This window comes from Lutjanus erythropterus, chromosome 20 (assembly GCF_056507025.1).
Source record: "Lutjanus erythropterus isolate fLutEry1 chromosome 20, fLutEry1.hap2, whole genome shotgun sequence".
Classification (NCBI taxonomy): domain Eukaryota; kingdom Metazoa; phylum Chordata; class Actinopteri; order Lutjaniformes; family Lutjanidae; genus Lutjanus; species Lutjanus erythropterus.
In genome coordinates, this window is record NC_139336.1 from 7,070,352 (window position 1) to 7,086,572 (window position 16,221).

Consider the following 16,221-nt stretch of genomic DNA (forward strand, 5'->3'; position numbering starts at 1 on the left):
TTGTACTGTTGATATTAGACAGTAAAAAAAAATTGATAACAATATATCGACCAATATTCTTTACATGGAATATAACACACAGAATATAGCATATATACATTTTAAAGACAATTTCTTTGCAATGATCCCTCAAATGTGGTTCTTAAATACTTGTGACAAAACTATGTAATGGCAGGATATTTACAGTTTAACAATAAGCCTTAAAAGAAAAACATATAAGTGCATATCAGCCAAAATGGTAGGCCAATACAGATATAGACTGATACAGCTGTGATAGGCCACAGCTGGCCGGTATCGGTTGGCCTATATATCAGTCGGGTTCTGCAGAGATGTTCTGGTCCACCAGTCGTGTTCTCCAGATTTAATAAAACATGTTTGTTTGATACAGACCCCAACAAACATCACATCGATGTGATTTTATGTTTTTTTCAGATAAAATCAAAATTATGATACAAAAGTTATCATTCCTCTAATCATGAATCATACTGCAACACAGTATCCCTCAAAATAATCACAATATATATATATTTTTAACTTTATCGTGCAGCCCTACCAAGTGATAAAATGAGGTTAAGTGACTGCAAAGTTAGGATGCTCCTTTTCATTTTCAGCAAAATCATACAATTCCCCACCGTGCATGAGCCCTAAAACCCCCGATTTCATTAAAATAAGTGAAAAGCGTCAGCAAAGAGAGAATACTAAAACTAGTTTCCAACGGAATTGAATAAAAAATTTCAAGATTTTCTCTAACAGAAGGCCTTTATCTTGAAACTATAAGAGTAAAAGCAGAAAAGAATCAAGAACAAGGAATGAAAAAAGACGTGATATTAGAAAATTATTCAAGTAAGCTGATACTGGTGAGAATTGTTGTCATGTTTTAGGAAACCCAGACTTAAAGAACTGAATAACAGACATAAATGACTTTTTTTTACAGACATGAATGACTTCATGAGAAGCAGATTTTTTTTTTTTTTTTTTTTTTTTTGCAGTAGTTGACTGTCGGATCAGAAAGGATCAGAAAAGGCTCGAGTGACATCCCAGGATTCGTAACCTACTTTTTGTTCCTTGAATCAAAATGGAGTCGAATTTGGAAAATGGCTGCCTGAGCTCCCCGCTCCGCCGCACACCACAGAGAAAAGGCGAAGAGGGAGGAGAAGTCGGCCCACCACGTCTGTGGAAAGTGTACACACGTCCTGGCAGCCTGAGATTTCAATTAATGACCCTGCAACTCAAGTTGTGCGATGATAAAATACCAAAAACAACTTAATCGCGGTCATTCATCAGCAGAGAGACGCAGGCCAGGAAAGAGTTTGTGAAAAAGAAAGAAAGAGCAGCCGACATCATGTCGACCCCTCTGTTAAAGTCGTGGCTGGTCCTGACCTGGATTTCTCCTGGTTGCGTGTGAAGGTTTGTCCAGGCCCTATCGTGAGATCACAAACGGCTTTTTTAATATTTCATGGGTCCCAGAGCACCAAGTGTGCTGAAATCCAACAGGAGGAAACACTTTGGGTCTCGGCGGACCAGAGAGCCACACGAAAGGTCCCGCAAAGTCACACCAAGTTCATGAAACGACAACTGTTCTTCACACGCGGATAAATAACATTTGTGTTTTCAATAGTCTGCACCACGGGAGGCTGAAAACAGCAAAACAGACGAAAAGTTCTCCTCTGTTGTGGTGCGAGAAACCATCACCAGATAAACCCTCAGACCCAAATGATTACATGAGACATTTGAAGCGAAGAAACAAAAGCAATTAGACGGCAGCCGTGTCTCCCACAAAAGCATATTTTGCCTCATCAGAGATGTTTTGGTTTGTCTTTGCGGCTGAGAGAGGAGCTGGCCATCCTGCGTGCCGCTTCATCACTCATGATTCACAAACCTTGACTGGAAAAGCGGTGCGCTCACACATCAGCTTCGTCTCGCTCCGTCCAAGATACACAAAAAGCTAACAGTCAGCAGCCATTTAAAATCAGGAAATATCGTCCTGATGAGGAGGCGCGCATACTTTTTGTTTCAGGCCTCCCTCCAAAGCCGCACTGACCCACATATAGTTCCAGAAACATTTAGACGGGGGTGTTTGGCCCCCGCTGTCAAAATGATCACATTTGCTTTGTATCAAGCGTCGATTTCAAGCCAATTTACGTTTCAGCTGTGATCGTGTATGATTTCAATCTGCTGATGTGCCAATTTTCTCATTAGCTCCATTTGTCTTAAACCAGAAGAGACAAGGAGGCCTTCCCTGTCAGGATAACGTCACGTGATAAAACTACTGACATCATGGCTGACAAGTCCAAACCACCTTCTGAGAAAGACAGAATTCATCTTAATAACCACAACAAGAGAAGTGTCCACTTCAAAGTAATCCAAGCAAGAGACAAAGCACTGCTGTCTCAGTTTTCACTCAGTCCTCTTCAATCACCTCATCTTTTATTCTTGACTACTTTGAAGAGTTGAGTATAAATGTACTTTTTTGCTTATACACTGCAAAAATCTCCTCATTGTAAAGTCCTTTTGTTTACAGTGACTCCTGAAAATCTAGAGGAAAAATGCTAGAGCTGCAATGATTAATCAATTATTAATTGCTTAATAAACTAATCACCAAATATTCTGATAATTGATTGATTGATTAATTGGTTTTTTAAAGAAAGGCAAAACTAACTTTCAGCTTTTCAAATGTGAATATTTTCTGGTGTCTTTACTCTTTTATGATAGTAAACTGAATATTTTTGAGTTGTGGACAAAATAAGACATTTGAGGACGTCATCTTGGGCTTTGGGGAACACAGATCGTCATTTTTCACCATTTTCTGACAAACTAAACAACTATCGATTAATGTAGAAAATAAACGACATATCAATCGGCAATGAAAATAATTAGTGATCTCCAGCCCTAGACAAAACATACCACTGTCGCAGCTTTATTCCAACTTGTACCCAAAACAAATCAACTGATTTCATGAATTTTCAAATGAAAAATGACAGATCAACTGTTCAACTAAAATGAAGAAAAATGCATCATGATTGTAGAATACCCAAGAAGGAAACAAGTGGACTGGTGTTGGATAGAAGTTGAAACAATCATCAGGGATGAGTCCATCTGATACTTACTATCGACACTGGTCTGATACTGACCATCTAATCTGATACGATCAATTAACCTAAACTATCACATAAACTGCTGAGCTGAACTTTGAGTGACGTGCAGTGAAGAGACAAGTGTCACTGTAACACCAGAGCTGCAACGATTAACTGATTATTAGTCATCTATTTTGATAATCAATCAATTAGTTTGACACTCTATGACAGTAAACTGAATATATTTGAGTTGTGGACAAAACAAGACATTTGAGGACGTCATCTTAGGCTTTGGGGAACTTTGATCAGAATTTTTTCTGACGCTCTACGGACAGCTAATAATCAATTAATTGAGAAAATAATCGACCGATTAATCAGCTGGTTGCTGCCCTAAGTAACAAAGATGAAATTTATTTTAAATGTTTGAATCGTGCTGACCAATCAAAAACGCAGCTGTGTATGAAGTTTTAAAAAAGAAGCAGTAGTATTGCATTATTGAGTCGCATTGTGGGCTGAGGAGAATATTAGTTTCACATTTTGTGCGTGATGTTTTTAAATGGCTAAGTTGAGCAAAGTGTAACCATTAACAAGTATTTATATGTTAACAGTGTTATTAACAGCTTGGTTGTTTAAAAGAGGAAAAAAAACAGTGCTGAACTGGTATCAGCATCAGCAGATACTCATGGCTGCAATTTCGGTATCAGACATGAAAAAGCGGTATTGATTATATTAATTGATTAGTTTTTTGGTTTATAAAATGTCAGATAATGAAGAAAAATGTCCATCAGTGTCTCCCAAAGCCCAAGATGATGTCCTCAAATGTCTTGTGTTGCCCACAACCCAAAGATATTGAGTTTTCTGTCAGTGGGGTAAAGAAACCAGAAAATATTCATATTTGAGAAGCTGAAATAAGAGAATTTTGACTTCTATTTCCTATAAAATGATTCAAAGCAATTTTTTTGTTAAAAAAGCTGCAGATTAATAATCGATTTATCATCGATTAGTGGGTTAATTGTTGCCATGACATGACATGAGAAGCTGCAGCGTTCCCTGACATACTTTCACTGTTTTTGGACGTAAACTTATACAGCAACTCTTCACAAACTTCCTAAAACTCATGTTTCTTTATTTCTCGGCGTCGAGGAGGCTATAAAAGGACGCTCGGACGGCCAAGCAGCCACCACGCTATCTTTGATACTGTGTGATGGCCTACAAACAGCGGCAGCCTTGCCCAGTCTGTTAGCAGCTTAGTGGCTCTTTAGGACCTTTTTGGAAGCAGTTTTTAGGAGCTTTACTGCAGTCATTAGGAGCTAAGGCTGATTAATGTGAATGGTCAGGCAGGGCCTGGCTTTCTGAGGGAAGAACAGAGAGGGGTGAAGGGTCCCACAGGAAGTGTTTTGTGTCTCCACACAAAGGGAGGGCTGACCTCTTAAGCCCCTTAGAGCCTCTTTGCTAATACCCTCACCGGTGCCTACAAAGACACAGGGGATGCCATTTCACCACTCACATTTAAACAGCATACACAAAAAAAAGCCCCACCAAGATTAAAACGGCAGAAAAGTGAACCTCTGTGCAGCGGAGTGAGACTGTGAGATTAAGGCCTGAGGAGTCCCCCGCTAATCCATTGACTGTCGCGCATATCAAACACGGGATGCCAAACTCACACACTGTCTCATCTGGACCACAAGGAATCCTATCAAGTCTTTTTTTTTTTTTTTTATCTACTGCTCAGTCATAAACATTTTATTTGTCTTGAATGTAGAAATTGTGGTTCTGTGAAAAAAAATTCTGCCAGTAGAAAAGATTATTTCAACCTGTTTCTAAGAAAATGTTGGAACAAGTGTACTATTGTACTGGAAACAGGTTAAACTCATCACACATAAATATTTTCTGCAGTTTTTCTAACTTATTCTGTTTTCCTTCAAGATAAAGATGCTTTTTTCTTTTTGGAAAACTCTTGAAATAAGGTAACATTTATCAGAAACAGGCTGAAAGTTTTGTGAATTTTAGCTTCAAGTGTTAACTTCCTGTATTCTAATTCTTGAAAAAATCTTAAAATAAGTTTATTGTGGTAATGAAAGCAGATTGAAATTATCATAAATACATATTTTCTTAAGTATTTCTAGATCAAGAAAGTATTCCAGTACTGAAATGTAACTACTTCTGCTCAGTTCTAGAAAAGTCAGTTTGATTTGTATCAGAAACTGGATTAAATGAGAAGAGGACATTCAGTTCCAGAAAACTCTTGAAACTAGTTGATTTGTATTCTAAACAGGTTCCAGTTATTGTACTTGAATTTCTAAATTCAAGTGTGGTTTTTCTTGATTCTAGTCTTCTTTCAAGACACTGACAATCACTTCTGGGACATTATTGGAACAATGTCTTCTGTTGGAATCTGGTCGACGTAATCTCAAATTCTTTCACACATTTTAAGCATCATTCCTACATCCAAGTGTGCTTTTCTCTGATTCTAATGCTGTGATTTGCCATACTCTGTCAATATACTGACAGTTGTACAAAGATCTTGTACCAGGTTGATTTGAGAAACAGGTTTAAGTTGCCACGCTGCATTGCCAGACCTTTTCACTTTGGCTGAGTTGAAGTTTTTAGCTTCAAGTGTGATTTTTCTTTGTTCTAGTGCAGCAAGATACCTAATCAATTCAAAGAAATTCTTGCAGCAGATTGAAATCTACTGGAACCTGGTTGAAGTTATCTTCCTTCTCACATTTAAAGCGTCATTTTTTCCTGATTCTGGTGCTGTTATCTGCCATATTTTTTCAAAAATACTGACAATAAGTGCTACAAATTTCTTGAAACAAGTTTACTGATAATGGAAACTGTTTTTTAACTTTGGATAAGAAGAATTTCCTAGATTCAAGTGCTATTTTTCTAGATTCCAATGCTGCAATTACCTTACCTTATTACCTTATTCTGTCTTTTTCAGGCCAGAATTTTGTTTTACATATTTAAAGCATGTTAACGGGTATTTTCTAGAGTTATGTTTGTGTTTTCTTCATTCGGGTTCAGTGATTTGTCGTATTCTCAAGATACTGACATTAAATTCTAGAAAACTCAAGCTGATTTGTATTCAAAACAAATTGAAGTTATTGCGCTGCACGGGCAGATTCACCATCTTGCTTCACTGGCAGATTTTAGTTCACATATGTTAAGCAGAATGTCTACATTCACATTCTTTCAAGATACTAACCCTCAGTTCTAGGAATGTCTTGAAACAAGCTGATTTGTGATGGACAGGTTTAAGATACCGTACTGCACACTTTTTTCACTTCTAGATTCATGTGTGATTTTTCTTGATGTGGGTTCAGTGATTTACTTTATTCTCAAGGTACTGGCCCTGATGTCTAGATAACTCATGAAATAAACTTATGGTGGTTTAAGTAAACATGCCACATGACGATGGATGATTTTTTTGCATTTATATTAGGAAAACAATAATTTGATGACTCAAAAATGGACAATAAAAGACTTTTTAAGATGACACTTCTTGTGACGAAAGATAAAAATAGCAAAAGGAAAGAAAGCCAGAATTTGCTGCGCCAGAACTTGAGAGAAATCTTGCCGCAAACCAATAAAGCCTCCACACTTATTAGTAAGCCCTCGTCACTAGTTCCTGTCAATCACGGCGTGGCAGCCTGAGGGCCTCGCCTTATTAGTCACAGCGTAGAGGGAGGGCAGGCGCAGCTTCTCTCTGCAGGCAGGGTCACAGAGAGCATGAGGAATCTCCACAGGACAACTGGTCCCCCTCTGCACAAAGCTTTACTATACCAAACTCACAGCTTAATTGACCTTACGGTTCAGTCTTAGTAAAATCGTTCTGTAAGATACAACTGATTAAAGTACACAGACAGGCAGGAAACTTAGATGATATGAGAATGTGAATAAGGGAGATTTCCTATCTGTGATGTGACACTCTTTCATTTCATGCACTGAGAGCCTGAAGTGCTGCGAGGAGGCTTAATGCTCCTGCACTTTGTAATAAAATGGAAGGTAAACCTCAGATAAGAAGCCTCTTATCCTCAGTTTATTGATAGTTTCTGAAGCCTCTCTGCAGGAAATCACATTCACTCAGCTCTCTTTGATGCCTTTTGAGATTGACACTTCCTCAGGGTGGAAACACTGATTCTGACCCCACCCTGGGCAGCGCCGCCTGGACACTGTCCTCCTGTCGTAGCCTCTGGCCTCTTGTGCGGAAGTTTCTCTCACCCCTGCGACTGTGTTGTCCCTCCTGTTATAATCCCCCCCCCCTTGCCCCACCTCGGATAACTTATGCACACTCTCCACAGCCATCTCTCCCGTCTCCTCCTTCTCTCGGTCTGTCTCTCTGCACAGCTAAAAGCCGGCCATGGGCCGCTGAGTACGAGCGGAACAATAGCGGCCTTTCAGGCACTCTGTGCCGGTGCTGGGAGAGGGCTGCGGTCCTGAGACCCAGTCAATATTTGGACGTGGTTGCCTTTTTGTGTCCGTTTTTAATCCAAGCGGAACCGAGCGGCAGGGAGCCGGGGAAAAGGCTGAGAGGGGAAAGCAAGGGTAAACACTGGGAACAATGCAAACGGGGCAACTCACAATGCCACTGGGAAACTATCACAACATCAGCTTGCCACCAAGTGAAAAATGGAGCATTGTTTCTTTAAGTGGAGATTAAAAAGAGAGCAGTGTAAGAAAAGCAAATAGCGGAGGTCATTCTGTTATGAGAAGAAATGTGTGCAAGTGTCATGTCAAGGAGCTTTCTCCCATTTCTGAGGTATTACCTCAACTAAAAGCCAGATGGGGAAGTAACTACAAAAGTACAAATACTTTGTTACTGTACTGAAGTAAGCTTACAGGAATCTGCACTTTACTTCACTTTTACTTGCTGTATTTCAACACAAATATCTGTATTTCATGCTCCTCACATTTTCCATACAAGCTTGTTACTTTTTAATGCATCTGAGGGGAATTATTGATTAGATTTATTTAGCATCATTGCTAAACCTTCTCAACATCAAGACTGATTGCAACTTGCATGGATGGGACAGTAAAAAATAGAAAAGACAGTTCCTTGGTGTATGCATCACTGTATATCACGCACAACAGACGTAACAAGACCAAAACAATGAAAAAGATGCAACAGGACCAAAACAACGTAAAAGATCTATTAAATCTAAAACAACATAAAGGCTGTACTGAGACAAAAACAACAAAAAAGACATAGCAGGACCAAAGTGACGTAAAAGATGTAACTAGACAAAAACAATAAAAAAAATGAAACAAGGCAAAAACCATGTAACAATATGTAATAAAACAAAAAGATGTAACAAGACAAAAAGCTGAAAACATCAAAAAAACAGGAACAAGTTGAAAACAATGCGTCGTAAAAGGCATGACAAGACAAAAACAACATAAAAGATCTAACAAGATGAAAGCAACATAACAAGAAAAAAACTACGTAAAATACATAACAAGACGAAAAAGATGTAACAAGATGCAACAAGACGAAAACTACGTAAAGGACGTAAACAAACAAAACGGCCAGAAGACAGAGACAGCGGTTCAGTGAGCTTTGCATGGACAGCTGGTAGAAATGTCCTTCAGAGGGACACTTTTTACTTTTATACTTTGAGTACATTTCAGATCCTGTACTTTTTCACTTGAATGAAAGCAGTTGAATCAGTACTTCTACTTTAGCCACAGTCTTTTTTTTTTTTTTTTACATAAGTATCTGGACTTCTTCTTGAGTAAAGAATGTGTGTTCTTTTGCCATGCCGGCCAAAAACAAGCAAGTATGCCCTGAAACTTAGAGGGAAAAGAGCATCAGAGGGGTCTTTTAAGTCATGACCACACTTATATCAAAGATAAAACAGGCCACTGAGACGATTCTTTGATTGTCTTATGGAGAAATATGTTGCATCTGCTGGGGAAAGCTTAGGATGGGCATTATCAGGGATTAAAGGAAACCCCTGGGGTGACAGTGCTCTCCCTGCACGCTGGAATCCCTCTCTCCCCAGCTGTCAGGTCGTTAGTCCCACCCAATGAGGTTCTTTGATGACGAGGGGTATCAGTTTCCATGGCGTCTGAGACACAAACAGCTTGGGAGATTAGGGACGGAACTCGGCCCTGATTCTCCGCTGATCCCACCTATCAGCAACAAATAAACACCTTGGGCCACGGCAACGCCTGCGTGCGGACCATATGGACCCGGGTGGGTTTTAATGAAGCAGCTAAATAGCTGGTGAGCAGGGAATTCACTAATAGCTCCTTGTCAGAGCAGCAGTAAATACCCCACTCATACACTTTATTCCATCATTGGTTACCGACACAGACGGCGGAGCTGACAAGGAACATCTGTGGCTCATTTTTCTTACATGAGCTTTTCCACCGCAGCTTTTATTTTCTGGGGTTTGATTTCTTGTCTTCATTGGGATATTTTTGTCCTGGTGCCACTTTTTAATGAAACATGCTTTATACAGGCTTTATAGACTGTGACTAATGACTTGATTAATGGTTAATACATGTGTTGACACTACTGATACACATAAATGACAAATATTTGGATTCTTTTACTAATATAATAAGGTTTACATAGCAAGGGTTTTTAAGTTGTAACTAATGGCTTTATTAATGGTCGATACATCAGTTGTTAACACTCTATAAATCTTTAATAAACCATTATAGAAGGATTGTGTTTGTACCAAAATGCATTTAACAATTACTTTTTAACATTTACATTCTACTAAAGCTTACTTTATAAATAGTTTATAAGTTGTAACTAATGACTTTATTAATGGTTAAAGCATATGTTAAACGCTATTGATAAGAGAAGCAATGTATATATTCTTTTAATCAATCTCATCTAATAAGGCTTACATTATAAAGTGCTTATAAGTCATAACTAATTGCTTTATTAACGTCAATACATCAGTCATTAATGGATCTTATATAAGCTATTAATTATATTATAGGATAGAGAATATTATTATAATATTATATATTACTAACTACTTCTCAGTATTTACGTTCTAATAAGGTTTACTTCATATAGGGTTTATAACATGTAATCAATGTTTAATAATAATTAATTAATAAGTTATGAATGCTTTGCATATGCATACATTACCATCTAACTAACACTACTACAAACTCTGACCTATGAAGAGTTTTGAAATTATTAATGAAGTATTTGTTACAATTTGTTAACTTAATTAACCTGCTGACAGCACTTTGTCAATATGACGGGGGCTACAGTATGACAGAAGTTACCATAAAGTTTGTGTTTTGCCAGATGCAGAATTCCTTAATTTGGGTAGGGAAATGTAATACTGCTGTTACACTTTACTATTCATTATTCTCAGTTGTGGAATGTAACTAAGTATATTTACTCAAGTACTGTACTTAAGTACAAATGCAGGTATTTTCATTATATGCGACCTTACATCTCCGAGCAAATACTGTGCTTTTTATTGCATTATATTTGTCTGACAGCTTTAGTTACTTTTCAGATCACAGTTTTTCATTCCTTTCCTCTCCAGTGAAAACCATGTATCTCCACATATGACAATTTTGAATTTCGATAAAGTGAAGAAGTGTTGCTTTCTGAGTTGAGAAAATTATCTACTATCTACTACTTCTTGAAGGCAAAATATGCAAGATCCCCCCCCCCAAAAAAACAACACATGGACTCATATGAGGAAAAAATCCCTCTCAGTCCACACCCACGACCCACTAGAAGTGTATGCATCTGCAAAGAACCTGTCCTCCGCACGCACCTTCTTGTTTCGCTATGCTCGGGACGCTCTGCCAACCCAAAACGTCTGCATTTGACTACCTGGTAATGAAACTCAACAAACAACCATCTTTCTGGTGCATTTACAAAGGGCAACTGACAAAATTCTGCGTATTCTACCTTTAAGTTAAGCAAACTCTTTTAAAACCCTCTTGGATCAGCTGCAAAATACATCATCACAAAGCTGAAAACAGGGCTGTTTTTCTGACACCATGAAAAGTCGACTCACAGGACAGCAACGCTACAAATATATGATAATCTATGATGCATTTATGTAGATTAAACCACCCAACAGTATATTAAGTGGTTCAAATTAGCTCAACATTAAACATCTACAGCAGTAAAATGCAACACACACATTAATGCACCATCAGGAAAAACATCAGATATAATAGTAAAACACTGACAGGGACTATTTTACTGCACAATCAGTACTTTTACTTTTGATATTTTAAGGAAAATGTTCCTGATAATACTTGACATAGTATTTCCACAGTGGGGTATTAGTTGTAGTAGGCCCACTTTTATCAGGCAAAAAAAATGAATTCTTGTTTTGCCACATACTCTTTACAGTCTTTTGAAAAAGCCCAACATTTTCAGGGAATTATATCCAAATTAGGAGCACTGCCAGACTTTCCAGACCTGCATTTGCTGTGTGCACAGCTTACGCGTAACATCCACGGTCTAATGGACTGACTCTGACTAGACCGAACAATGCAAACAATTTTACTGACCCACTGAAGTACATTTGACTGATATGGCACAACTATCTGAGGCCATTTTTGGGGGGAACTGGCATCCAAAAACACAACTAAGAGTCATTACATCAATTGTGTCTAGGCGGTTTCTTCCTAACAAGGCTCCCTGATACTGGAGTTTCATTTAATTTCATTAAGTAGCTTATACGAGCACGGCTACTCGCTGTCACTGTGGGAGCTTTTCAAACTCTAGGCGAAGCTGAACCGTCCTCGGGGCTGTAAATCCCTCCTCCGCTCTCTGCTCAGAGTCCTCCTCGTCTGAGCCTAATCAGCAACAAGCATCAGCCCGGGAAGATGTTTCCCTGAGATGAAAGTACAGCAAACACGTTTATCTAAATTACAAAAAAAAAACAGGGGCTCCTCTCGGCCCCTTTGAAACAATAGAAAAACATGAAAATGTCATCGCATTTCCATTTTTCACGACTCACTTCCCATTTCAATTCCAGAGCTCCTGTAGGGGATTTCATGAATGGCTGAGTATGGACTGCTGCTCCGGATGCCATTTTTCCCCACTTTGGTCAAATATGCAGCAGAGGAGGCAGGAAAGGGGGGCACGAAAGCTCATCTGGAAGTTGGGACTGTACCGCAGCAGGTTCCCAGAGCTCCAATACTGAGCATGGTTACATTAAACAGCAGGGATCCGGGGCCAGCGAGCTTGTATGGAATACTGTCGGGGTTCTGCTGAGGGTCAGGGGGCCCCCGGGCTTCGAGAGCGGCCCTCTCTTACATTATACAGCCCGGGTCAGGTTTAGATTAAAGTCATGAATGAGAAAAGGAGACAGTCATTTAGAGTTACTCATTTATTTAGCCCCCATTCTGCAGAGACAAAGCCCAGGCGGGGTGCCGTGACGGGGCCGTCACCGGGCCCCCGCGGCCGGCAGTACTGCCCCGGTTTTGACCCTGACAACGGTCTCCTCTGTGCTGCTTAACCCGCAGCTCGCCTGGTTACTACCAAGTGTGTGACCTCAGCATGTGTGGATCTCTCACAAGACTGAGCGCCACGCTGGGCCTTGGCCGCAGCTGAAATACCCCTGTGTACCCCCTTATTGTCTGCCCCAGCGTGGGCCGGGAGGGTGGGTGGGGGGGACACTTGGATGGAGGAGAGCATGGCAACCAAGAAACCAGACTTCGAGAGCTGGGAACTGTTTGAAAGCCAAGAAAGAGAAAAAAAAAACCTGGGACAGAAAGCTGTTATCAGACGCAGATATCTGTCAGTTAACAGAGCAGGAACTCCAGCAGCCTTTGAAGGCAGCACCACATTTGCATTTGTATCATTAACATGTCATCAGTTCAGCTCCTCTGAAGCTCAACAAACCAGTTTCTTGTTATAATGTACATTTGATTTTTTTTTTTTTTTTGACTCATGCGGAAACCTTTACCCTGCTAATAGCAGATCGAGGTGAAAGTATTCAAAGTGACACACACTCATTATATCACTGTGTGCTCTGGTGCCAAGAGTGAGGTACTGAGTCACCAAGGGAGGTGCTCTGACACACACAGAAATGTCACTTTAGTATTTAAACTTACTAGAAGGACCATGTGAAACGGAAAACTTCTAAAAATGACTTTTCAGCTGCAGGTTATTAATCACCCAAAAGGACTAAACACACTTTACGGGCAGATCAGTGTCACTGTGATAGTCAGATGAATAATAAATCACACAAATATTTCAATCTCTCTAAGGACGAGTCTCCATTTGGCACAGAAACAATCCTGTCAATTCTAATCGATGGCGGCAGCAGCAGACTGGAGACTCAGCATTATTTCAGCGCAGCAGCTCAGCCGAACACATTTATACTTCTCCTGTATTTCATTTTCGACCTGAACGTGGAGCAAACACTCGAACATTAGTGCGTAATAGCGCGTAATGGTGCGTAATAGCGGGCACAGGCTCTGTGAAAATGCCTTGTTGTTGGTGCTCTGTCAGGGATGATTTATGCTGCGCAGTTGATTACAAAGATGATGCAGATATGGGGGATTATTAAACTGTAATCAGCGCAACAATCCATCAATGAAGACAACAAAAAATAAAGGTTGTAGTCAAGTGTGAGCCTATAAACAATCAATTTATCATGCATGTGTGCGCCGGAGAGAAGCTCATACTTGTGGTAATTAAAGAAAATGTTACATCATGATTACATTGTTGCAAAATGATGTAATGGTGGATTAATTTTTAAATTGTAAATATATTAAGTGAGGTTTTGTTCGTTCCTCTAATTGCATTGCTTTTAAGCACTTGTGATGCATCAAATGGGGCTCAGAGTGTACACTCAGTCACTTCACACCCGAAACTAATGTAACCCGGTTGGAGCGCAGCTTCACCCGGGCAACGTCAAGGGTGAAGTCCGCGGAGGGAGCCCCTGCGTGCCGGTGCGTCCCTGCGGGAGAAAGAGGCGGGTTGGCGGGGGAGAGCGGGCTTCTTACCTGGGGTTCGTCCGGTTCCAGTAGACGGCGTAGCGGTCTGACACCACCTTGGAAGCCGGGTCCTGGCCGTACACACACATCCCAATGATGAGGATGAGGAAGAGGAGCATTTCCACCTGCGGCATATTTGCGAATGATGAAGCCAAACTGATAACAGTCCCTCCTCCGGTTCAGGTTGTAAGATTCTGATGGATGTGGTGGTGAAGTGTTGTGATGACTTCAGGGTTTTTTATTCCCACACAGATGTAGCTCCTTCCTCGGTTGTTTCAAGCGTAAATGTCTTTTAAAACAGCGGCTTCTTGTTCAGTCTGCGTTCTGACAGTCAGATCAGTCACTTTGCACCAAAGCTCACTCTTCACTCGCTTCAATTACAAACAGTTTTACTTAAAAAAGTAGCGAATAGAGGGTGAAAATCCACTATATTTGTGCCTGAGCCACGGATCTTCCTCCCGGCTCAACTCCGCTCCGCGCTGCAAACAGTTTCTCCAACTCGCATTGAATTTCCCACAGAGGAGGTAAGGTTGCGTGCGCAGTGGAAAAAAAATATAGAAAACTGAGAATAAATGTTCCACAATGCAAAGATAAAGAGAGCAGAAACACAGCTCGGGAGCTCTCCTCCCGTTCGTTGTGAATCACCAAGACGCCAAAAAAAGAGAAGACCCAAACCCGCAGCTTGAGCTCCGGCTGCAGCTGCCCGAGCGCTCCTTCTGCCCTGCTGCCGAACAACAACAACAACAGCAGCAGCAGCAGCAGCAGCAACACACGCAGTCAGTAAATCAGACCTCTCTGTCCTCCGCCGCGCGTAAACGCACAAAGTCTCCGGGTTAAATGTCCCCTGACGAGCGTCGCGAGAAGCAGCCGTGTTATCAACGTAAAGGAACCAAACCAAGTCAGCAGCGCTGTGGCTCCTGCGGCCATGCTCTCCCGGACCAACCCCCCTCCTCCCCCTCCTCCAAACCCTCCACACACCCCTCCTCCTCCTCCTCCTCCTCCAAATCCCTCTCTCTCTCTCCCTTCCTCCCTCCTACTGTGCTCGCCGGGGCACACTGCAAAAAATGCTCGTCTCTGCAGAACTGTTAAATCTTCTGAGGCTCGTTTTCTCACGTTAAAACAAATATTAGTGTGACAAGTTAAAAATACAGTAAATTAATGGTCAACCCTGAGGTTAAAAGCTGTGATGAGGTTAAATGGATAAAAACAGTCATAAGCAGCATTCACAAGTACTGATAAACCCATAAAAACTTTCAAATTAATTTTAAAGTACATCACCTTAAAAAAAAACTAGCAAAAACTTTCACTTTTAAATGTCTAGAAACAGAAGAACAAAAATATATTTTGTTGATAAAGAAATCTGTAATTACTTAAAGGTAAAAGCCTTACCCGTTAGCCGTTGTTAGCTAGTTGCTAGTTCAGAGCTCAACATGCTCCTTTTCAACAGAAAAGAAAAGAAAAAGAGCCTTTTGCAGAAAAAATATAATGAATTTTTTTGATTCAGTTTGAATTGTGCCACAAATTACACACATGTTGCTTGTCAATTTAAAATGTCGTTTTGCAAGTCAGCAGAGACGCAGTTTAGACCAGTCACTGGACTACATCTCTCATATCTGGTGTCCCTTGTAATGTTATCTTACCTTTATCCAGCGACTCCTGCTTCTTTTATCAGTTGGTAAGTGAAAAAACAAGCAAGACCCACTGCTTAAGTGAATACATTCTGCTACAAAAACTCATAGCTTCAGCGGCTATATCATTAACTTGTGTTGAGAAAAAGTCATAATGTCACAGCCTACATGAGGCAGGAAGTCAGTGTACTACATGACTAAACATTACTATGAAAAAAACTTAAATATTACTTCAACCATTCACACGATTTCATGCACAATATCATTAAAATAATAACAAAAGATGCAGCTTGATGATGTTGTGAAGTGGCATGGGATCATGGGAGTTGGCATCTTCACTTTAAACAACCACCATATCTGATGAAAATCTATCAGACGTGACTCAAGCAGAAATCATGCTCATGGACAAGGAAATATTAGTCTTATTCACTTTACATTTAGTCACGCTTGCAACCCTTCCCCCTCTCTCTTGCTGGCAACCGCTAACTCTAAATGCACCATGACATTGAATAAATGACTTATTTGAACACTGTTGGAAACTTTTGGGATAATGTAAGTAAACAACT

General features: G+C 40.2%; 1 protein-coding gene across 1 annotated transcript in view; it reads right to left on the bottom strand.

The window, feature by feature from the left end:
* Positions 1-14,961, bottom strand: part of LOC146308122 (ephrin-A5b-like) — a 98,673-nt gene extending 83,712 nt beyond the window's left edge. The window contains exon 1 of the mRNA XM_084745499.1: positions 14,037-14,961. Coding sequence (XP_084601625.1) covers positions 14,037-14,161 — 125 coding nt within the window. The 5' untranslated portion in view covers positions 14,162-14,961. The remainder of the gene's footprint in view (positions 1-14,036) is intronic.
* Positions 14,962-16,221: the final 1,260 nt, after the last annotated feature.